The sequence below is a fragment of the Alligator sinensis genome, unplaced genomic scaffold (assembly GCF_000455745.1).
Source record: "Alligator sinensis unplaced genomic scaffold, ASM45574v1 scaffold560_1, whole genome shotgun sequence".
Classification (NCBI taxonomy): Eukaryota; Metazoa; Chordata; order Crocodylia; family Alligatoridae; genus Alligator; species Alligator sinensis.
The window spans coordinates 6,637,274-6,662,087 of NW_005841837.1; the positions used below are offsets into that span (position 1 = coordinate 6,637,274).

Sequence of the window (24,814 nt, forward strand, 5' to 3'; positions counted from 1 at the left end):
GGGAGCCCCCCATGCATGCCCCCCATGGCCAGTCAGCACTCACCCCCGCCCCACAACAGCCTGGAGCCTGTGCACTCTGTGGTGCTTCTCCACCACTGCCAGTGCACCACAGCCCCAGACTGCCCTGCACGTGCTCCAGACTGACCCCGATGGGAGTGGATCAGCAGAAACCTGCTACAAAGCCCTGGCCCAGCCCACATATGCTCCAGACTCGCACTAAACAGTGGTGGCAGCAGCACTAGATGGGCAGAAACTGTTGCTCAGCACTGGGGAAAAGTGGCTCCTCCCCCTTGCCGCTGCCCGGCACTCCTTGCTACAGCTGCCCGGAGCCCTTGCTGGGCTGCCCTGTGGTTCCGCTGCGACCTCCAGGCTGCCCCATGGGGCAGTGGTGACAGAGCAGAGCAGCCACGGGGTAGCCCAGAATAGGTTCCAGGCGGCTGTAGCAGGGAGTGTGGGGCAGCAGCAAGGGGGAGGGGCTGCTTTTCCCCTGTGCTGAGCAACGATTTCTGCCTGGTTGCTGCTGCTGCCACTGTTTAGCATGAACAGGCATGTCCGGAGCAGGTGCAGGACATGCTGGATCAGGGCTGCAATACAGGTCCCCACAGGTATTGCGTGGCTGGGGCCAGCAGTGGCAGCAGATGGAAGAAGCTGCCATCACCTGGTCTGCCTAGAAAGCTGTGGAGCTGCCCCAGCCCCACTGTGTGCTCAGAGGGTGGTGGGACACACCACAGGCAGACAGTGCCTATACCAGATGGGACTAATGGACCAGCCACCAGCCATACAAAGCCCCTCTGTGGGCCAGATCTGGCCTGTGGGCCATATACCATCACACTTGACAGAAGTTTAGGAGGTGTCTCAGGCACTGCCAGCCATGAAAGGTGGGACTTTCCCTCTTTCTAAGGAGAAGGTGGTTCCTCCAGTCTTAAGGCCTTCATAGGCTAGTGAAGTCCATTTCTGCACAAACATTAAAACTGAGCAGCCCTTCTGACCAGAAAACTAAGAGAGGGAGACAAAATGTTTCCCACCTTATAATCCTTGATCTCCTCCATCAAAATCTCATCACAGTTGGGCACCATATCAGGTTTCTTTGTGGTCTCCAGCTTCCTACGCAACCTGGAAATGTCCTCCTGCAAGAGGACGAGACACCAGAAAATAAGTCACTGAATCTAGATCATCTGTCTACAAAGCTTCGGCTTTGGGGTACATTACATAACTGGAGCAAGGGGCCCCTATTGTGACTGGCGAAAGCCTACTGAGAACTTGTCCCTCTCCTCCTCTCTTTCAATGCACTGCATAACAGCTTCTCACAAAAACAAAGTGGTTAAATAATACACATAATCAGATATCATCTGTACTGGCATACTTTGGCTTGCCATAGTCAAGATCTCAAATTGGGACATGTGTGAGGTACTAATTACAGAAGGTGGGGGAAGAGTCAAAAGGCCACGATGATGTATGTTTGGAGCTGGAGACAAAGCGAAGCTGGAAAAAAAAAATTTCACAGCAGAGGTAGTCGTCACCACAGAAACTGGACAATTTCAAAGACAGGCAGTGTGACTTGAGAGGCCAGAGAGGGTGTGGTACATGGTAGGTACCTGGGCCCGTTTGAAGTTAAACATGTCCTTCTCTTTAGTTACACTGTTCTCCACAATCTCATCTTGGAAGTCATGTAGCTTCTTCTGGGCCAGTTCTAATTGTGCTTTGAGATCATCTGCAAGTTGGGCTGCATCCATTGCCTATCGGAGGAATGATCAGAGAATTACAGATATTGGAGACATTATGGAAGTTCTTCTATCCCTCCCCATCAATACTTTTCCTTATAGAGTCTTTAGGGTTTGTCTCCAATCTATGATTAAACATTCCAAGCAAAGGAACTATCACCCCTTCCCTTCAGGGCCCATCCAATAACTGAACATTTCATTCTCAAGGTCTTGAGATTCAGCCTGAAGTTTCCATTCTTTAGTTTGATCCCATTAATCCTAGTTGTACTTCTGTACACCTCTTGAAAGAACCAATGAATCTCTTTTGTGCTTACACCATTCAGATACTGTTAACCTCATAACTCTATTGTCCTTCTACCTATGGATAGGTAGTGATTATTTTGTGATTTAAACTAAAGATAGAACTGTCAGGATCAACCTTTTTACTTTTATGAAAACTAGTAAATAATTTACTTTCCCCCTAAACTTCCAATACTCTGCTAATTTGTTCATCATTTAAAAAGAAGTCATTGAGCCAGTAAATGTTAGCAAAATTCCCTTGACACCATAGGATCTAACATCCAAAAGGGCTGATCACACTGCAGTTTTATGCTTCCTATAATTTCTTCATTACTTCTTTAGAAAATAATATTTTTACCTGCCTTCCTGAATAATTGTTTTATTCCTAAATTTTTCTTGACAAGAGTGAAAAACAAGGAGGGCAGATGCAATCACCCAAATGGATCTATCTAATTTCAGTCCTTATTAACAGACCTCCTTGTTTTACTGCCCCTGGATATATTTGTTCAAGCCCTTCTTATTCCCCTGAGCTTGTTTGGCTTCTGTACCATCCTGAACTGTTCTCTGTAAGCCTTAACTGACCCTGATTATCTTCTCTTGGCTGCCTCCTTTCTTTCCCCATTTCAATTTTTCTTTTATCCTGTGTGCTCTGATCAGTCCTTCGTAAAGCTGTATTGATTTGTCTTATTCCTTTCTTTCTTATTCTTGTCTTATTTCTTTCTTTACCAAAGGATCTGTCTACTGTGCCTTAATTAGAGCATTATTTGGGATTCCTCAGCTGTCTATCATGCTCACGTGGCCGCAAGGAATCTCAGAACTCACAGGACAGATCAAGTGTACACCATAAGCAGATAAAGAAGTTGCAAGTGCATCATCTAAGAGCTGTCACTCGCCTTGCGTTTGTTCATTTCAAGGGCCTGTGTTCGGAGGCCCAGCTCTTTCTCTCCAGTGCCAATGTTGCTCTGCAGCAGGTGTTCCTTCTCCTCCAGCTTCCGCACAACCTGTAACTGAGCATCCACCTTACAAAGGAAAGGAGAAGTAGTCAGAACTGTGCATGCTGCTGCTATTTTGTTTGTTACTCTTCTCCTTGTTTCCAAATCACTTAGCTCCATAAGTGCACAGTGGGAGCCCCTAAGGGCTGCAGTGAGCAGTCACCGGTATGCATGTGGGCTATGGATTGGAGAGCTTCCTAATTTACAGCTGTTTGAGCTGTGGACTTTTACCAGAGCCTGTGCAGCTGGCTGCACCCACCCCAGACAGGGGCAGCTGGCTATCAGGGAGCTCCCTTATCCTTCACTCTCCCTGCTTAGGCAGGCCACTGCAGGCAGCTACACATCCCAGAAGGTGCATGATTAGGATGTGACATTTTTGATTGAACACCCCAAAACCATGTGTCCTGAGATGCACATATGGCATGCCAGGATGCACAATTTTTGAGATCTGTGATAAAATTCATCAGACCCCAATTTCAAAATGAAATTAACACCTTGAGAGGGCCTAAGACATTTCATATTCAATGCAGTCTCTCACAGGGTAACTCAATGAAACATCCAAGAAGCTTACACAATGACAGAAGAACTCTTTGAAGTCTAGAAAGCAGATAGGCCTGATTTCTGAGAGAACATCCCAATCTCTCCTGCCTTCTGGTTACCTGTGTCTTCAGGGTCAGGACCTGGTCTGCCAGTTCCTCTTTTTCCTCCTTCAGCAGCTTGTGGATCTGGTTTGACTTGATACGTTCTGACATAAGCTTGAAGTTGGCATCATCCTTCTCCCGCAGCTGCTGCATCAGGCGAATGTTCTGCTCCTGCATATCCTCAAAGGCTTGTCCTGTGACATCCATTTCAGAAAGCAGGGCCTCCTCCTCCTGGGAAAGGGACAGACTTTGTAAATGCAATCTCTCTTCCCTTCTCAAAAGGGTAGGTTGTTTGTGTTCAAGCACCTCATTATCTTAGGAAACAGAAATTAGTGCAAGTGAAAGACAGAGCAGACTGCTTGAGAACAAACTCTTCCCACCAAACCACAGAAAATGTATCTCAAAATCTGCACTCCTTTAAGGGGCAGATGGTAATTTCCACAGATATCCATATCTCATGGCACGTCTACTGGAAAAGACAACAAAGGTGAAAATTTAAGCCAACCGTTATATAGACCCTCCTCCAGTAGGCACAAGATAGGGACAACTGACTCATGAAACAGCCACCTGATATGAATTTGACCTACAGACATTACTTTACAAGTTGATGGGTCAGCTGTCAATATCTCAGTAGTTCATAACGAACTCCTAAACTATTCAAGTCTCTGGGATTTGTTTAAACTACTTTAAAACTCACCAAGCAGAAAAGGTGGGAGAGATCAAAGATCTGTCCCTACATATTGATGTCCCTTCATCTTGCAAGGGAACAAAGATGGGCACTAAACGATGGCAATCTACTTCCCCTCAAGTAGACCCATTTTTGTAATCTGGGATTATCTCTATTAACAAAAGCATTTACTATCCATGTTTACTATGGATGTTATACATACTACACTAGTCTATCTTGTCACATGCAATACCAACCTTTTCCCCCAAAACAGCTGCTGAAAATTAGAGTGCATATTCTTTGTGAGAAATATGGTAAGAGCAGGTTCTTCCCTTACTGGGCAATGCTGAAAGAGTTAAAATCTGCAGCAATCCACAGGAAACAGAACAATGAGCAGTCTCAGCTCCCTAGCTGCTGGTACTTAGTCACTTACTACAAAGAGAGATTTTTTTTTTATCATTCTTTCTTTCAAAAACAACAAGGTGCCTATTATAATCTGGAGAGTTCAATATGCAAGAAAATATGGCATTTCTAAATTGTATTAGCTGTGCATAAAATCAAATGAATTGTGAATCAAGTCTATTTTTAAGAGAAACCTCCTGCCCCACAGACTGACTTGACCTGCATTGCCTCAGCAGCAGCACCATAGGCTCACACCATCTCAGTGTTATGTGAAAGTAATTCTTTCCTCCCACTAGCCTTATTATATTGGGAATATTGTTGTAAATGGATGGGGGCAAAGGTGGGACATCATTGGTGGCGGCTGCACATATGGGAGGATCTTGATTCTAGCCATTCCCTGATAAGTTTGCCTGATAGAGCTGCTCCTACTAAAGGGGCATTTCCACAGTCTCTTCTCACCTGCTTGGCCATGGCTAGCTTCTTCTGCAGATATTCGATTTGCTCCTCCACTGCCCGGATCTTGCGTAAGGCATCTTCATCTGCCATTTTTTTACTCTCTTTTTTCTCCTTGTCCTCCAACTCCCTCACCCGCTGCCGAAGCTCTTCCAGCTACAAAGAGAAAAAGGGATACAAGGAAAGGAATAAAATGGCAATAAAACTCTTAAAGAACCAACCTTCCCCTCATGTCTCTGGAACTATAGAGGAAACTAGAGGTGCACCAATACATTGGTCTGATATCAGATTGCTACCGATATAAAGAAAATTGGCTGTATCAGAAATTGGTCCTATGTGGCCAATAAATGTGTGCACACAGCTGCAGCACAGCATGCAGGCAGCAAGGAGCACAGTTCAGCATCTTGGAGAGCTGCTGCAGCTGGTAAGTGCATTGTGGTGGAAGGGGATGGGGAGAAAAGGGGCGCAATTGAATCAGTACTGGAAATCAAATCAGTATTGGCCAATATGCCTCCTTAAAATCGGCTATAGGCATTGGCCCCCAAAATCTATTGGTGCACCCCTACAGGAAACGACTTCAAGAGCTGGAAATCCTGTCTATATTGCCAGCAGAGAGTTCGAAGGCACTATGTTATCATATTTATTTGACTCTTAGATGAGCCCCTGCATTTAGCATGGTGGGGAAGCCCCTCATCTTAGAATTGTGAACGAGAACGGGGGCTGAGGGGGAAGGAAAAGCAAGCAGCTGCTGCAGCTCAGGCTGCAGCCCCTACCCAGGGTCGGGGCCAAAGCTACAGCTGCTGCCTGCCCTTCCACCCCCTGCCCCCATTGTCCTTGCACCCTGCTATCTCCACCCCCCTCAGCCCGCACCAGCCTCTGCTCCCCTACCTGCCTCTCTTCCTGCCCCTTACCTTTGCTCCATGCTGGTAGGCTCCATCCATGCTGCAGCCTGAGGCACTGAGCTTGGCTCCAGCTTAAGCCCATAGCAGCACCACACAACCTGCAAGGCTGCTAAGGGCCTCGGCTGGGCCCCAGGTTAGGACAGGGACGGAGCCTGCTGGCACAGAGCAAAGGTAAGGTGGGGGAGAAGGGAGCAGAGGCTGGGAGGGGGAAGCAGAGGGAAAAAAGGAGGCCCTCAAGACTGAGGGGGGAGCAGGCAAGAGACAGACACAAGCAGGGGGTAAGCTGCTTGAGCTCCCCACATCACCTGCATCCCCACTGCTTGTCCCCCTGCAGTGGTAAGGGCATGCATTAAAGGTGACCCTCCAATAATTAGATTCTATACATGGAAAATATAACAAATTTATACATTTTCCATCTACAGAACTTCATTATTGGGGGGTCGTTTTAAATTCAGGGTCATCTTGAACTGCAGTAAGTACAGGACTTCAGGTACTCCCCTTCAGGAGGAGTTCTAAACCTGAGGTCCTGAACATCAAAATCATTAAAAAGTCCAAGATACCTTTTCACAGAGAATGAATATTAACATGGTCTCCACAGTTACATTCCCCTGGTTTAAATTCCCTCTAAAACTTAATTTGGATATAGTATTCTTCACTTTTAAATCCAAACTGCTGTCTGAGTACTTATTTTAGTTCTACATATCACAAGTGACAGGATGGGGCTTCTTTGAATTCCTTTGGGAGATCATTATTTCAGCTTAATAGACTACTGTATAATAAGGGTTTTCCGATGTTCTAACTTAATTTCCATTTTACTTCTTTTTCTACCATTCTAGACAACCCTGAACAATTCCTCCCTTCCACTTGCTACTCACACCTTTTAATTACTTTTATCTGGGCATAAGGCCAATAACATGCACATGACCATGCTGGATACCATATTCACTTAAATACAGGACAAGTTTCCCCCACAGTCCTCCTAAACAGCACGGGGGTAAAAAGCCCTTCATCCTACATTCACATACAAGGAAATGTCATTATACTAGCCAACTGCCCGTCATGAATGATGGAGCATTTCAGGGAGAGCTGACACGCACCCCACCACTCATTGTTTGGGGCTGACCATGTAAACATGGGGTGGGCAATTATTTTGGGCAGAGGGCTACTTACTGCGTTTTGGTAAGCTGTCAAAAGGCAGCATATGGGTAGCTCCGCCCCTTGGCAGGTGCCCCACCTCCCAGGTGCCATCTTGTGACCAGAAGTCCCACCCCCTAACCCCTGACCTTTGCTACCCAAGAGAAGTCCATCCCCTTGCCCCCGGCAGTACTCCTTCCAGCAAGGGGGTGTGCCATCTTGGAACCAGAAAAATACCAAATTATATTTTAAAAAGGAAACATCTATAGCATTCATTAATTTGATTTCAAAAAATATTTTTGTCCCAATTTACATGCGTTTGTGTAGTGTACATAGAGGTGACTGGAAAATAGCTTAAAATGAAGTTTTACTCCTGTATATTGTGGGGGGTGGGTATAGGGTTGTGGGGCGCTGTGGATGTGTGCGCATGTGGGGTGTGGAAGCATATGGGTGTGTGTGGATATGTGGGGTATAGGTGGGTATGGGGAGGGTGCCTGGGCTGTGTGAGGGGGTGTGGATGTGGGGGTCTGCGTGCATGGCAGTGCGAGGGGAGTGTGGGTACATGTGTATGGTGGGCTGTGCATGTGGGACTCATCCTATGAATATACACACACCTACCCCCACACGCTGTGCCCCTAGCTGCATACCTACACCCACCCAGCTAGTCCCTGGCTCCACACCCACACCCACCCACCCACTGGGTCCACAACCACACCCATCCACTGTGCCCCTGGCTGCACACCCACACCCACCCTCCCACAACCACCCACCCACTCTGCCCCTGCCTGCACACACAAGACACAAACCCACACACACCCACAACACACCAGGCACACACGCACCCTACCAGAGGCTCCATGCTCCCCGCTCCTGCAATGCAGCCAGGCCATGTGATGCCAACAGTGCTGGTAGGCAGGGAGTGCAATTGCTGGGGGTGGGGTGGACTGGGCTGCTCAGTCCTGCTGAGGCTCCTGCTAGGTCCTACTGTGCCTGACTCCTATCAGCTTTGACAGGAGCCGGGGCAAGTCAATACAGTTTTAAAGCCTAAGGGCTCCCTCCACCTCTGGGTCCCTGCCTAAGGGGGCAGGGCCCACGCAGCAAATTGCCACCTGCCCTCTCCAGGGCGCATGTGTAGTTGGCCCCCAGCATTACAGACAGACAGATGAAGGTACTAAGCCTTTTCTTGTATTAGAATATAATGCTAGGTAAAGCAACGTGCTCAGTGATTGAAACCAACTATGAAGGTGATTTCAACGCAGCTAACACTGAGCGTGACTATAAAATACACAGCCAGTATCAGACAAATGTTCTGAGGAAAAAAGTTTCTCCCCCCACCCGCTTTTTTTTAAATTTTTTATGGAAAATTTTTCATGATCCAAGTAAAATCAGCCAAATCAATTCCAAATTTGTGTGAATCATTCAAGAATCATATGTGGCCCTATTACCAGCTAGTATCCTCCACACCTGCCTGGGGCTTCAGATACTTCCAAATCTGCATCCTATGTGAAGGCCCAAGCCCAGAGGCTCGGGTTTTGAATGCCCCGAAGTTTTGCTTGCCCTCAGCCATATGGCCACAGGAGCAAGCTAGGGAGGGTTCTCCCATTTCCATAAAGTTGGTGTGTAGCTGGGATCCTCCCACTGGAAATCAAAGTGGGAGGCTAACTATCCATTACCTTGGTCAGGGTACTACCCCCTGCCATGTTCATGGTTTTCCCCTGCCAGCAGGAAAAGCACCTTTTTTTTTTTTTAATTTTTTAAAAATGTGTTTGTGTTCTAAGCCAAATCAAGTCCAAATCCATGCGTCAGTCCAGAACCATAAGTAGCCCGGCAACTGACAAACATCCTCCACCTCCACCAGGGCCTTCAGCTATTTCCAAAGACGTTTGGCAGGCATCCTACATGTAGGCTCATGCCCGGAGGTTTGGGGTTTGATGTCCCCAAGTTTCACCTGCCCTCAGCCGTATGGTCACAGAAGCAAGCTAGGAAGGAGCCTCCCACTTCCATAAAGTGGGCTTTAAGCCCAGACACCTCGGCGGGTACTAAACCACGCCAGAAGAACAGTTATCCCCCAGTGGCTTAGAGGAAACTGCCTTCATGGACTCAGATATATGGTGTTTCCCAAAGCCACCCACAAGAATAAATTAGTACAGCCCATCTGAATAAGATATATGGTAGTGCATATTGAGCGCAATCCCCCTCAGTGCCAACTCTTTTAAAAAAGTCATGGTGAGTCACTACACTGCATATATTTAGATTTCCTCTTCACTCCCACAGATGAACTACATCTTTCTTTGTCATTTCCAATGATCCCTGTTTCTTCACCAGCCTTAAACAGCTGGCAAACATCACCAAATGGGGCCCTAAACAATTTCCCAGAATCCCTCTGTTGCCTCTGCTCTCAGGCTGTCACATATTAGTGTGGCCCTGCCTTCCATAAGGTAAAGCCAGACCAGGCTGCCCTGCACCTATCTGTATATATATTTGTAGAGTATCCCAGGACTTGTGACTAGAACAGCTGACTCCAGGCATGAGTGGAGGGCTAATTAGCACATGGATCCTTGGTGAATCTAAAGCATATACATATCCTGAGCAGTGCTGAGCTCTGCAGTCAGCATGGCTTGGAATGCAGTTGACTTAGCTGGGGCCCAGCCTAATGAACAATATGGTAAATCAAGAGCTTTTTGGTTTTGGACTAATATCATGCAGTTTATACCATATATAAGTAGGTACAGAAGTACTTCTTAAAGTCTGTTTATTGAGTACCTGTGCTAAAACCTGCAGGAGTTTAAAAAAGATAACATGCAACAATTCTGGATGAACTAAGTCTATGGCATTGTACGAATGAGAATTTGGGAGAAGTGCTGTTGTGCAATAATGCCTGCCCAAAAGCAGAGTTCTCTCAGTCTGAACATGGCTTGAGGGAGACTATGAGGTTCTCCTTACACTGGCATATTTACTTCAAAGTCAGGGCTTTCAAATTCACTTCCATGTGCTCAGGGACAGCAGGGTCAGAAGGGGCTGCAAGGGGGAAAAGTTGGGATGGGCCCATATTTATTTTCCCTGCTGTAGCAGTTGGGAGACAAATTCAAGAGAAACCTCCAATAATTAGATTCCATACCTGGAAAATTATAACAAATCTATACATTTTTCATATATAGAATCTAATTATTGAGCTGTCTTATTTTCAGGCTCCTCTTATATTTGAGTAAATACAGTAGCAACAGATTCCTTTGCCAAAACATTGCCCAGGGAATAACCAATTACAAGGATACTTCAATTGCTCAATGGAGAAGGGCTATGCCAAACCCAGTACACTATCTGCTCTCCCAGTCTGCTCCAACCTTCACGCTGTCTGACACAGGAAAATGAAGGAGTGGGATCTTTTGCAGCCAGGAAGAGGAAATAAGGCATTTCAAGAGCAGCAGTTGGGTGGCATCAGGCAACAAAGAGAAAAATGACATGGTCACCTCAGCTTTGGCCTTCTTCTCTGCTGCCATGAGCTGAACTTTATCTCTCTGCTCCTTAGGGGCTGAGCGGTACATGTCTAACAGCAGTTTCATCTCCTTCTGGCTCTCCTGAGCCTTCCTGGTAATAGTGAAAGAAAAACACAACTGAGAATTTGGGAGAAGTGCTGTTGTGCAATGTCTGCCCAAAAGCAAAAGGTAGAGTTCTCTCGGTCTCAACATAGCTTGAGGGAGACTATGAGGCTCTCCTTATACTGGGCACAGGAAGCAATCCATAACAAAGAATAGACACATTGAGGAGGGCCTAAGAGAGTGGTCAAAGCACTTACCGTAATAGTAAATTACACACTATCTGTTCCTCAGGTACAGATCAAAGACAAGGAGAAGTACTGCCTTTGCTAATCTGCCCCTGCTAAGCTGTATCGTCTCCAGATGCTAGTTACCAACCAGTTATCAGCCCTGGCTGCCCTGCAGGGTTCTAAATGTCACCTCTACCTTGAGGTGACTGGCTTGGCTTTCAGTGGCTAGGCAGTCATAGAATAACCAGTTTTGTTTTTTTGATACAATCACGAATCAGTTATCTGATGAAGCAGAGTTGCCTCTAATTCCAGCAGATAACACCTTAACTACAGGTTTCCAACCACGTTCCCCCAAGACTCCCAGATTAGACCATGATGATAAGAAAAGCAAGTTGGGAGGCAGAACAATCCTTCTTACTTGAGATCAGCCTTCAGCTGCTTGATAATTTCAGCCTCTTTCTTCCTCCCATCCTCATGCTTCCCTTTGTCCTTCTCCTTGGACTCTCTCTCCTTCTCCGACTCCTTCTGTTTTTGCTTCTCCCGCTCCCGTTCCCGCTCCCGTTCCTTTTCCTTTTCCTTCTCCCGCTCCCTCTCCTTCTCTTTCTCTTTCTCCTTCTCTCGCTCTCTCTCCTTCTCTCGCCTCTCCCGCTCCCTTTCCTCTTCATCTCGCTTGGCTTTGGCATCACTAGTGTCCTCAGGAGTTGCCTTGGGTGCAGGTGCTTGAGCAGAGGAATCATCAGGTTCCTGTTTAACCTCTGGTGGTTCCTCTTTTGTGTCTTCAGTGCTGGACTGGGCCTGCAGAAGGCCACTACCAGTACGGGAGCGAGTCTGAGGGCAGGATCCAAAAAGAAATGTAGTAAGTGAGAGAAGTTCTCAGCCAGAACACAATCCTCATGGCCATCCCTGTAGGAATCCCTCTGCCGATCTCCCACACAAATGTTATTGCCAGTGCTCTTAATAGAGCAGAATGCAGCCACCGAGGACAGTCTACTTGGTAGGAGGAGGGAATCCAAGATGAGACTGCTCAATGGAAAACCGTGCAGTCTATCCCCTGAAACCTGCTAGCACCAAGGAGAAATTTATGTATGGGACAGACTGCCAGCCTTTGCTCTGCTGTGAACTGGTTTCCCCTCCCTCTCTGCTTTCTCCATTAGGTTCCTGCATCTCCAGCTCTGGTACCTTGCTCAAGTCAGATTGGGCTTCCCTCAGTTTGCGCTTGTACCTCAGCACCTCTCCTTTCAGTTGGTGGTTGTGATTCTGGAGGCTGCTGATGAGATGACGCATTTCCCGATTGATTGGGCCTGCAAGACATGCGCAAAGAAACCAGGTTACAACAAGCCACAACCAGTGTTTCTCTTCTGCCCTTGGCATTTTAATTGCTATTCTTCATACTGTATCTTTCTGGTAATTATGTACACAGAACAGTAAAAAAGGAACAGACATTCCAAAACCACAAATACAATTTTCTTTGCGCTGTGCAACACAGTGGACACTGCACCAGCAGAATAAAACTGTACTAGCTTTATTTGCTACTATATACTCTTACAAAATCACTAGCCCTTTGACTCTTAACATAGGGCTGTCCAACTTCAGAGAAGCCAGGGGCCACAGGCCAAACAGGTCACGGGCCCTAGGCCAACTACCATGTGGGCTGTATGTCATGGAGGGCACATAGATTCCCTGGGACCTCCGCTATGTGCTGCCGTCCTGCTACACAAACCCTCCACCGCTGCTGGTGCTGCTGCAGAAGCCCTACTACTGCTATCACCATGTCGTGTAGACAATCCCCCTACATCACTGCTGCACAAGAAGCATGGGCTCCTTCCCTCCTCCCTCCCCAACCATGGAAGCCCCCTGGCTACCACCATGCATTCCCCACACTCTGCTACTGCATGAGTAGAGTATGCCACCAATTCAAGTGCCCTTGCTGGCACTGCCACATGGGCAAACTCACCAGGCCTCCTGCTGCACTATCCTATATCAAAGACCCTGGCTGCCACAGCAGCCAGAGCAAAAGCAACAGCAACTGGGTGGGAGCCCAGGGGCTGCACATTTAACCCCCTGCAGGCCAGAGGCAGCCTGCCAGTTGGACAGTCCTGACTTAATATAACTATTCAGATTTTTTCTTTCCATTGGCAAACTGAGTTTTGATAAGACTTCTGAGGGGCCACAAGGACAATAAATTAATTGCTACATTGGAAATCCCTTCTCTTGCCCATCTCTAGTGAAAGGTAAATAGGTTTCGGTCATGGTACAATTTTCCTAAGCATTTGGGCTTATCAAAGAACTTTCTCTCAATACAAAAGTTTCTAATGGCATGAGAGAGGGTGTATTGGCTCTACAAAATCCCTGCGCTGCCATTAACAAACCAGTTCTCAAATGCACTCAGAAATCTTGTCAACAGACCTAGCAGTAGCCTAAAAGACAAAGACTAACTTGACACTGTTCTGTCTTAAATGCCAAAAGGAGCATTTTTTTCTTTGAAAGCATGACATGAACAATGAAGACATTCAGTACCTGCTTGTTCATTGGCAGCGAGAGTCTGTTCGAACTCTATCCTCAGCATCTCATATTCCTTTCGGACCTGCGCCAGAGTATCCTCCAACTGGATCACCTCTGTGCGCAGCTTCTTGTGTAGACTGACTTCATCTCGCTGGGGAACAAGAGGGAGATTAGCGCTGTGCCCAGGACTGTCTCACCTCATCAAGTTGCTTTCATTAAAAAACAAATAAGGAGAGTATTAATCCCCTCCTGCACGGCACCAAGCAACCAAGACTGCAATAGCCATTGCAGTATCCTTGGTGCTCTTCATAGCCAGTCAGATAGCCATGGAAATGGCAGAGCTGATGGATGAGGTAGGTACCAAGCCCTCTGGGGCAGAGTGGAAGACCTCAAAGAGGAAGTGATGGAGGCACAAGGCAATTACCTCAATGAGTTCCACCTGGCGTTGATGTGTACTGCGGGTGCCATGAAGCAGAGTGCGAGCTTCATCTAGGTGAGCCTTCAACTGGAGGCTCTCATTATACAGGACTGAGAACTGGGACTGCATGCAACGGTACTCTGGTGTCTCCTTCACCGCCTCTTCCACTGCCCTCCTTAGCTCTACCTGGTAGATGGTCCCACAGGGAAAACAGGAGAAGTGAAGAACAAAGAACCATTAGCTCCTCATCTGACTCCCATTCTGTGAGGTCTGAGTACACCAAACCCCCTCTCCTTTATTAACTCTCTTGCACTTTTCAGAACTGGCACAAAGTAGGGGAATTTCCTCCTTAACTTTCCCCACTGCAGGAGTCTTATGTGCAAGAGTTCAGTACTGATAAAGAGTACTGAATTAACAACCTGGAGTCTAGAAAGATTGCACAGACAACAGCATGGCAAACTTCCCCTCACCATCCAGCCAGCAAGCTTTGAACTGGACCTGGACCAGCCCCACCCATCTTCAGGTCCACTCCCTTCTTGACCTCCATGTCAACTATGTTATCTATTAAAAAATATTTCCATAACTTGACAGCTGGCAGTCACTAAACAAAGCAACAGATTTCAGAGAGGCAGCAAGTCAGATATTTTGGAAACAAACAGAATGGTTCTTAAAACTGAATAGCAACAAGGTGAAACAGGTTGAAAGGAGTCAGTTTTTTCTAATTTAGCAGCAGTTTTAAAAGAAGCAAAAGAGAAAAATAAATGTTATATGCTACTCTCTCTCTTTTTATCACTCAGATAATTGAACTGTTCATCACTCAACTCTTCATTAGTTCCCCCAAAACAGAGCTATGAGCTGAGGACACAAGGATATCCCATCTCTGCTGGGTTATAAATTAGTTTCGACAGGTGGTCATTACAGAAACGCTCATGGATGAAGTCAGGACAGAGAACAAAAAACAACAAATTAGGTACATATCCATAATTCCCTTTAATGGCCACAAGGTGTCACTACTAGGGCTATGCAAAGCTTCGATTTGGGGGAGATTCCAGGGCTGCAGGCCTGTCGTGGGTTGTTCCCAGGGGCGCATGTCCCCAGATCTGCGCGTGGGATGACAGCAGGCTGCTGCTGCAGGCTAATTTTTCCCAGCACTTTGGGCGGGCACACCAAGCACTGGGAACAGCCCAGTGCCCCTGGACCTGAACACGAGATGACAGCAGGCTGCTGCTGAAGGCTGGGGCCGCTGGCAGCACTGGGATATTCTCGGTGCTCAGGGCGGATGTGCCAAGTGCCGGGAAGAGTCAGCTTGGTGCCGCCGCCAGCCCCAGCCTGGAGCAGCAGCCTGCTATCATCCTGCACACAGATCCAGGTGCATATGGCCCCAGGAAGAGCCCGACACAGCCCCCTATCCTGCAGCCCTCCCAGGGCACGTGGAGTAGCAAGAGGCAGAGCTCGCCCCCCTCCCCTGCACCCACTGACAGTTCCTGTTGCAGCTGGCACTGGTCACTCCTGGGGCTGCTACAGCAGGGGCTAGGGTGAGTACAGACAAGCTGCATTGCATCCCATGCTGCCTGAGGCTCCACTTGCTGCTACTCCCCCCAGCCCCTGCTGCAGCCACCCCGGGAGCAGCTAACACCAGCTGCCTGCACCACGGCACAGTGCAGCCCAGGAGCTGGGGTGAGTGGGGATAGATGGAGCCCAGGCATGGAGGGGACAGGTGGAGCACAGTGCAGTCCCAGGAGCAGCACCCCTCCCTAGTCCCTTCCCTAGTCCCAGCCTCATTCCCTTCCTCCCTAACCACCTAGCAACGTAGCCCTATCTGTTAGGGCTGTGTGAAGCGGCCAAATCTCCGAATCTGACTTGGCCGAATTGAATTGGGACAGTGATCTGAATCACCAAATAAAATCACTATCTGTCTGAATCAGGCAAATCCAAATCTGAATCCAGTACTTGTGCTTCACGAAGGCCTAGTCACTACTACACTAGGCATGCCAGTCACAAACACCTCAGGTTCCTATTACCATCCTGAGCTGTTGCATACGAAGTATAACCAAACACATATAGGGCATGACACAGAGACATGAGAAACAGATTAAAGGAAGGAATTGGAGGGGCTTCCCATAGAACCATTAGAGATTAAGAAAGCCTTCATCTACACCCAACCTGCACAGACATGTTGCTCCTTCCTACCTTCAGTTTCTCATTCTGTGTTGTCACTTCCTCAAGATCCTGGCGCAGCTTCTCCAGCTCACTAAGGCGGTTCCCAGCTAGTTCCTTGTTCTCCTCCAGCTCAGCATTCATCTCTTCAAACTGAGGGAGAAACACAAGAAGTGTTTTCAATGTATTTTAAAAAAGAAAATGAAACCAACATTACACTTATCTACATCTGACACACAAAGATGGTCCTTCCCATTACCATAATACCTAAGCATCCCACAATCTCTTTAAAATACTTACCCTCACCACCTTCTTGTGAGGTAGGCAAGTGCTGATAACTCTATTTTACAGATCACAAACTGAGGTGCAACCCAAGGGACTTCCCCTCAAGGTCTCCCAAGAAATCTGTGGCACAGCTATAACTCAACCCTAAGCTGCGATACTCAACATGGGAACATCGTTCCTGCCTCTTATCTATCTTACCCTTTTCTTCCTCTCCCTTGTTTCAGGCTTTACCTTGCGAGCATTGATGGTAATCGTTCCCCCATAGAGGCTGCTCCCAGCTCCATACACCTTGTAACCTTTTGAATTCACCTGAAAAGAAGACATAGAAGTTGTAGTAAGTGTCCAGTGCTTCAAAACGTGTCCCATCCTTTAAAACATTTGCTCAAAAAGGGGTACAGGCCATAATTCTGAGACTGAAATACTTTGCTAAAGCACACACTCAGTGTGCCACAGGAATAGGGCTGCCCCTCTCTCCCTCTCAGCAATGAAGGTGTTACCAAGTTTCACCCAGTTCAGAACAATCCCAGCCCCAACCCCCTGCAAAGGTCCTGTGCTTACCCGTTCTAACACATCTGCTAAATGCCGGTTGAGTCGTTGCTCTCTCTTGCGGATCTTGTCAATATCCCACTGCAGGTCATCAATCATTGTCTCCAGCACAGATACCCGGGACTCTGCTGTTTCCACTTTCTCTTGCAGCTTGGAGAACTGTAGCCAAGGGACACAAGGACAGCATACATCAGATGAGAAGCAGTGCCTAATTCCAATCTAACATCTTTCCTGGATTGTTCAGCACTAGCTTTTGACTGGTTCCAGTTTTTTTATTCAGATAAGTTTTTCTATGGTGCTCATACCTATGGTATTTGTATTTTGCTCAAGCATCTGTTCGAAAGAGGGACAGGTTTCTTCCCACCCTCATCCAAAATTTGACAGGAGCTAAATCCTACTACAGGGAAGAAGACAACCTAAAGGCAGAATGGAAATTGGAGAAGATCTTGAATCTGGTGGCAAATCTGGCACAGCCAGATGGCAGCTGCTTAAATGTACTACACACAGGGCCCTGATCTCAGCCTTTGAAATATTTGCAGATGCTTATTATACACACTCAATGAATGTCCAGCGGATAGAGTGTAAAGGAAGCCAGCTTGTTTAATTGTTAGCAAAGACTGGATTTTCAAGAGGTAGAGTTTTATGGGGGGAAAAATGGTAGGTAATTCAAACTCACTGAGGTCTAGGATCAGCTTGTAACGAGATGCCAGTGCCTTTTAAGTCTGTAGCAAGAAAACTATCAGAATAAATGTCTGAACATGGAAAGGATATGAGGGTCAACAGGCAAGCAATTGTTAAGTGTATCTTAATGTCTGCTTCTGTCCTTCTTTTCCCCCAGGCAGATCAACACTGGGTTGGGCTGTTGTTATATAACCAGACTAGGCCCAAGACAGCCCCCACCCCACAGCTGGATCAGGGCTGGGCTGGGCTGTGGCCACACAGCCAGATTGGGTCTAGGCCACAATGCCCTTCCCCTCCTGCATGCAACTGGATCTGGGCTGGGGCCCACCTGCCCCACACACCAGATCAGGCCTCCACTGCACCCACCTCATCAGACCTGCCAGCTGGATCTAGCCCATGGGGCAAGAAGATTGGGCACCACTGCTCTAAACAACAAATGGCGTATTTTACTAAGTCACTATTTACTCTTGACTCAAACATCTTTGTCAGTGACTTAATGTTACTGGATTTCAGAATCATGCAGAAGTACTGCACACAGTGACATTTCTCCATAAACAACTCTTTTCCTCAGAACCTGAATTCTTCAAACCTGTTGTTTTTCCTTTACAATTCCCCAAAGGAATAACATGCTTAATGCATTCTGCACACTGGTGTAAGTGGAACCATGCATTCCAGTCAGGAATCTAATAAGCTTGTCCACAGACGTGGCTTCCACTTTCCTGTCTTGTACCTCCTGAGACATGATGTGGTGCTTTTCCTGGAGGAGATCAGCCAATTCCTGCAATCGCCCATTCTCATGTGCAAGGTAGACATTCAGCTCCTGGACTGCTTCTTCCACAAGTGAAGCATCTGAAGAAAGGAAAATAAAAATCACATGAAAAGTTAAGTCATGGGAAGACCCTTCAATCTGGCAACTAAAGAACAAAAATAACTGAATAACAGCATAAGAAACCCATATGGGGGCATTTTGGGGGGATGAAGGTAGAGGAGAAGAATGAGAAACCTGATAGACGATAACTGCTTTGTCCTTAGTTGCAACATTCTGAACGGCATGCTTTCAAATATCCTGTGTTTGACACTACTTGAGCACAGTTTGGTGGGGGAGAACTTATGGAACAAGTAGGAGTTCATTATTATGAACAGCCAAGTGAAATTTTCTTAAAAGATACATTTCAAACACTCAGGTGAGATTCCCAGACTTTCCTAGAAAGCCAGCTTGAGAATGAAGTAAGTCCACGGCAAATTTTACTTTGAGATCACACACACACACACACACACACACACACACACACACCCCCCCCCCCACAACCCCGCACAACAGAACTGGTCCCACAGTTCAGTTTGGAACTCCTCAGCTTCACTTAGCAGCATGCGTTTAGCAACAAGCCCCACGCCCACTAGTAAGATACTAAAGGCCCAAGACATATTGTGTAGATGAATGATTGTCTCCAAACTATGAAACTATGAGCAGCCCAAGAACTTCCTGGCTTCTGAATTGTGAATGGAAGGGGCCCAATATCATAAAACGGAAATGACCCAGCCCTTCACATCAGTTAATTTAATCAATGATGAGCTCAGCAGCAGTTTGAGACAGTGGCAGATCATTGCAGGGTTATAAGGTTCAATTGAAAAATAAGTATTTCCAAGTGGACAAACATGTTACATGGTGAACCACCACACATCATACCAGGCACTTATCTCATGATTTAAGCCATTAAACAATAACTTAAAGGAAAACATTAATAATGAGGGACAGACTTTCAAAAGATTTCAGCAGTCAGTGGCTAGTATCATCTTCAATGGGAGTTGATGGGTACCAAGTACTTCAGAAAATCTTGCCATTTCATGTTTGACATGTGTGTGAGAGTGGGAAATCTTGTCCTAATTAAAAGGCAGAAACTGCCTCATCCCTGTCTAAGACTGGGATTCATCAAATTTTCAGTCATACCTCCACTATCTATCTTGTGAGATAGAATATCCATCTTCTCCTGTAGCTTGTCATACATTGTAACAATTTGGGCAACAGCTCGGCGAGAGGATTCCACACGTTCCTGAAGCTGAGACTCCATTTCCTCACTGGTACTACTGGCCAGAGTGGCCAGGAAGGAGAATGCTGGCTCAAGACCCTCCCCTAGAAAGAAAGAGATGTACAGGAAGAGGATGTAAGTCTAATTATGTATGTAACAACTGATGTAACCACTACCAATCAAAATTCTCCCCAGAGAGCAGAATATCACCACTTTCTTCAAATGAAGTCCATCTTCCCCACTTGTCAATGACAACGTACTAAGCAGCCCAAGTCCTTACCTCGCTCCCTCTCATCCTTGCGCTCCTGATTGCTGTCTGAGTCTGGTTCTGGTTCTGGTACCACCAAAGCTTTCCGTTCAGAGAGCAGGTCTCCAAGACCTTCGTCTAGGTCATAGCGCTTAAGAATGATGCGGATATTTTCATCAAACTGGAAGGAAAAAGTGAGAAAGGGTGTAAGATACATACTTTACAGTGCTTTGAAACAATGCGGAACACAAGGCCACTTGACAGTTTTGTGCTACAGACCTGGCTCCAGTAGCGGTTGACAATCAACAGAGAAGCATCATCAGTGGCCTGCCGCCGCTCCAGCTTTTCAATGTGCTCCCGCAACTCATCCTCAATGGCCTGGCGCTGGTCCAGCATCTCTGCCAGCTTTCGGTTCTTGGACTGCAGTGTCCGGATATCCAGCTCTTCCTGCACAGGGGAGGAAATCACTTCTATGTGGTTCGTGCAGCACAGGCACAGTCCACTTCATTGAGTAAAAGATCAAATTGAAGATGACAACACCACAAAACAATGTGGAGGGTTGGGGGGGTGGGGAAGAAAAAGAGGCATTTTATGTCCAAACAGGACTAAGGCCAGAAAGTTGAGCTCATTAAGAAGGCAAGTAGGGTGCAGGAGAAATACGTACTGTTGAGGAAACACCCCCTAGCTTAATAGTTTCCACAGTGGTCCCTGAGTCTTCAACTGCTGCCTTCTTCTCTGGGGGCCCAGAAGGACCTGGCTCTGCAGCAACCCGTTTGTTGCTGATCCCAGACATGGTGGGTAAAATGTGGAGAGTTCCCCTTCTCTGAGCTATTTCTAAAAAGCAAAGAACAAGTTTAAAAAATACATATGCACATCATCAGTTCTCTTTCAGGGAATTCCAACCTGCAATAAGGTAGCAACATGGCCAACAAACCACAGGAAATGAACAATAAACTGTCTACAAAGAAATTTACCTTGTGAAGGATTTGGAAAGTATGAATTTAAATTAAAACATATATATAATATGATGAAATACTAAAATATAGTATTGTTCTTGCAAATTCAGAATATTATCCTTGTAGCCTGATTAATGGCTTAAGTAAAGGCTCACATTGACTTCTGAGTTTTTGGACCAGGCTTGTAAAGAAAATATTATGTATTTGCATGGAGATATGGTTACCTTAGATTCATGTGTGCAAAAAAAAAACTAATAATACTTCATGAAGTCCTTAAAATCTACTGTTTTGAAGGCTGCTGCTTTTAGATTCAAGAAAAATCTTATGAATGGCTATTATTCTTATTATTTAATTGTAAGCTTTTTGGGATAGGGGCTATATTTAATTCCGTCTTGGAAAGTGTCAAGACTATTATTGAGATTATAATAAAAGCAGTATCATTTCAAATTCTTCTGTGAAACAGCTGCTTCCTCCATATTCATACAATGCTTGGTACAATAGATCTTAACCTTGATCAAAACCTACTACAATACAAATATTAAATAACACAAATAATTAATTATACAGTTTTCTCCCTTGTATTTTAATTACTGTATTTCATTTTAAACTTTTTCTTTAAGATCAACAGTAATCATGGAATAATAGGGAAGAGGAAAAGAAGGCTCCTTCCAAAAGATTTCAAAATGACATAGAAAGATGTCTAGGATGTGGCAGAGAACTAATACAGTAGTTTCTCCATCAGGATTCCCACATTCACAGTGTGACAGAAATGAGGACTAAAGAGTTTGGTGAGATACCTCCCTATGTCCTACCTGACCACTACACTGCCATACTGACATCTGTAACTCACCTAGAAGAATTTCTTTGTGATGTGGGGTGAAGTGTACGGGCAGAGTTGTGACGGAAAGTGGTAGGCAGCAGATCTTCTCATGCCTGCCTCTGAAGGGTACATAGAATGACAATGGAAACAAAATACGATATACCTGTTAATTCCCCTGACACAAAAATGCATTTGACATTTTTTCATACATTCTATATGCCTTGAGAAAAGAAATAAAGAATTCTTGCAGCAAACAGACCATACTGAGAGATAACACAGTGCCAATATCATTGTAATCACAGAGGTTCCCTGTACTTCTTACTACCTTTAAATAAAGCATATGCTTGTATGTGCTTTGGGTTGCGTAAACCAATGCTCATGAAAGGCACTGGAGACTGAAATTCTCTGGATGGTGTGAACAGTGGCAGCAGAAATATTCTCACACTCTGCCACCTGGACTGATCACAACCACAGAAAGTAGGGTGAGTGGCACCTTAGAGACTAACTGGTTCAGAGAGGCACGAGCTTCTGTGGGTAACAACTTACTTCAGCATCCGCTATGAAAGGGGTGTTTGCTCTCTGCCTTCCATCTTTTTGCTTTGCATTGCGAAGGGAAGAAAATTGTGTATACATCGGGCTGATAATTTGGCCAATGCCTGTGTTGTGTGCAGCTGCAGTGCAGCTTGGAGCAGAGCCGGCAGCATGGAGCACTGCTTCCAGCTGATAAGTTGGAAGGGGCATGGGGAGGGAAGGGGCATGGGAGGGGGGCAGATCAACGGCCCACCGCATTGAGGGAGGGGACAGGTGCTGCCCAGCCAGGGGGCAGAGGGGGGGCAGCTCCCACCGCTGCTTGCACTGGGGGGGGCGTTTGCCCCTGGATGTTCACAGCGCGGGGTGGGCTGCAACTGTGGGATGGAGCTGGAGCCCCCACTATGCAGAGCTCTACTTGCCAGAGGCTGGGCTCAGAGAGGGCTCAAGTATTGCTAGGAGGAGACTGCAGCCACCCCAAATTTTGCTGCAGCTTTGTTTCCAGCCCTGTGCCGCTGTCCAGCTCAGCCACTGCTTTTCCCAGCGCTTGGGTGGAGGCGGGGCATTCAGCTGCAACTGTGCTGGCCACTGGGCAGCAGTGCGGGGCTGGGAGTGGAGATGCGGTGAAATCTGGGGTGGCTACAGCCTCCTCCCAGTGCCACCGGATCCTGCTCCAAGCCCAGCGGCAAGAAAAGCCCCATGAAGCACCATCTCCACCCCGCAGCTGCAGCCTGCCCTGTGCCACGCCTATCTGGGGTCACATGCCCCCTGCCTTCCTGGGGTGCAAGCAGTGGCAGGAGCCGCACCCCCCCACAAGCCGCACCTCTGTCCTGCCACCCCCCAGTCCCTGGCTGGGCAGAGCCTGCCCCTAACCCATCCCTCACCGCGGGGGGCGTTGATCTGCAACCCCTCCCGCCATGCCCCTTCCCCTCCCTTTCCACCACAATGGACTGACCAGCTGATGGCAGCTGTATCAGAAATTGGACTGGTATCGGCCGATATGCCTCCTTAAATATCGGCTATCAGTATCAGCCCCCAAAATCTCTATTGGTGCACCTCTACCATATGTATGTAGGCATGTATGAGGGTACACATAAACATTTACATGCGTATACACATATGTATATACGCATTCACACATTTTAGTAATATAGGTGCATATAGGTGTGTATACATGCATATGCACATGTACACAGGTATCTGTATATACACACAGGAACTTTTGTTTTTAAAAATCGATATATGTATGCATGCACATACATGTGAGCACGTGTAAACACACACGTTCTTTTAATCTATACGTATAGGTGTGGGTATACACACAAACATGTGTGGGTATACACACAAATATGTGTATCCTCGCATATAATTACATATACATACCCATGCTCTTTTTAATCTATATGCATTTACATACTTATACATACATACATACATGTATACACACATACGCATAAACGTATACATTAGAGGTGCACCAATGCATTGGTCCAATATCAGATTGGCACTGATATAAAGAAAATTGTCTTTATCAGAAATCAGCCTCATATGGCAGATAATTTGGCTGATAAATGGCCTGTGCCTGCATGGCTGCAGGGCAGCACGTAGGCGGCGAGGAGCACAGCCCGGCAGCTTGAAGAGCAGTGTCCAGCTGGTAAGTCTGGTGTGGTGGAAGGGGAGGGAGGAATGGAAGGGGCGTGGTGGGGGCGCAAATCAAGGCCCCCTGCGATGAGGGAGGGAGTGGAGCTGAGACTGGGGCTGGGGCAGGGCGGGTGTGGGACGGAGCCGTGGCTCATCCAGGGGGCACAGGGAGGGGGCTCCCGCTGCTCGTCCAGGAGGGCACAGTGGGGGCAAGAGTGCCCCTGGATCTGTGCAGGGCAAGCAGGGCCAGGGCTGCCTCCTGTGTTCATGGCAGGTGGCAGCAGCGCTGGGAGCAGGGGCTTTGGCAAATTTTGGGGTGGCTGCAGTGCTCCCTGTATCCCTGCCCCCAGTGCCGCCTGCCCCGACTGCCGTCTGGTACAGTCCCGGCCCTGCCCACCCCGCACACATCTGGGGGCACCCCAATGCCCTCCCCTGAATGAGTGCAGGAAGTAGCAGCAGGAGCCGCCACCACAGCTGTGTCCCACACCCACCCTGCGCTGGCTGAGCCCCGGCCTCACTCCTCCCTCACCGCAGGGGGCCTTGAGCTGTCCCTCCCCCATCCCCGTCCACCACAACAGAATTACCAGGTGGACGCTGTTCTTCAGGCTGCCGGGCTGGTATCGGAAATCAGATCGGTATCGGCCCCAAACATCTCTATCGGTGCATCCCTAGCATACAGACATTGTTAACAACGAATATGCATTTATGTATACGTATATGTACACAATTTATTTATATATATAATATATATCTATATCTATATATACACACACACGTGTATACATATGTATAGATATTATTTTTAATAATCAATATGCATTTATGCATATGCATATACATTCACACACGTAGACATACATGTACACGTGCGTATATATGTGTCTATACACATTACTTTTAATAATCAATGTGCACTGATGTATATGTATGTATGTATGTACACACACCCTGCCCTCCACCCCCTCCCTCCAGGCCTACAACTCGTGGGGGTGGGGGTGGGGCGCTGGGCCCCCCTGAAGCCAACGCTCCCCCCTCCTGGAGACTGCCCCCCT

At 47.0% G+C, this 24,814-nt stretch overlaps 1 protein-coding gene across 7 annotated transcripts in view; it reads right to left on the reverse strand.

Moving 5' to 3' along the window:
- The window catches only part of RNF20 (ring finger protein 20), a 27,426-nt gene that overhangs the window by 1,808 nt on the left and 804 nt on the right, over positions 1-24,814 (reverse strand). For 4 of the 7 annotated variants that reach the window (XR_003093784.1, XM_014519634.2, XM_025202855.1 and 1 more), the window contains exons 2-20: positions 21,624-21,712; positions 20,482-20,651; positions 20,097-20,264; positions 19,851-19,998; positions 19,492-19,674; positions 18,274-18,392; positions 16,875-17,021; positions 16,548-16,625; positions 16,065-16,184; positions 13,881-14,060; positions 13,472-13,607; positions 12,134-12,255; positions 11,373-11,782; positions 10,659-10,776; positions 5,162-5,311; positions 3,652-3,864; positions 2,894-3,019; positions 1,596-1,736; positions 1,026-1,127 (exon numbers count right to left, since the gene is read on the reverse strand). Coding sequence is in view for 6 of the 7 variants with exons in the window: in XM_014519634.2 (XP_014375120.1) it covers positions 1,026-1,127; positions 1,596-1,736; positions 2,894-3,019; positions 3,652-3,864; positions 5,162-5,311; positions 10,659-10,776; positions 11,373-11,782; positions 12,134-12,255; positions 13,472-13,607; positions 13,881-14,060; positions 16,065-16,184; positions 16,548-16,625; positions 16,875-17,021; positions 18,274-18,392; positions 19,492-19,674; positions 19,851-19,998; positions 20,097-20,264; positions 20,482-20,610 (2,790 nt within the window). In the remaining variant the exon portion in view is untranslated. Of the gene's footprint in view, positions 1-1,025; positions 1,128-1,595; positions 1,737-2,893; positions 3,020-3,651; positions 3,865-5,161; positions 5,312-10,658; positions 10,777-11,372; positions 11,783-12,133; positions 12,256-13,471; positions 13,608-13,880; positions 14,061-16,064; positions 16,185-16,547; positions 16,626-16,874; positions 17,022-18,273; positions 18,393-19,491; positions 19,675-19,850; positions 19,999-20,096; positions 20,265-20,481; positions 20,652-21,623; positions 21,713-22,139; positions 22,191-24,346; positions 24,431-24,814 lie in introns of all 7 variants that reach the window. The other 3 variants (XM_006015472.3, XM_014519638.2, XM_025202869.1) reach the window with 2 other exon arrangements.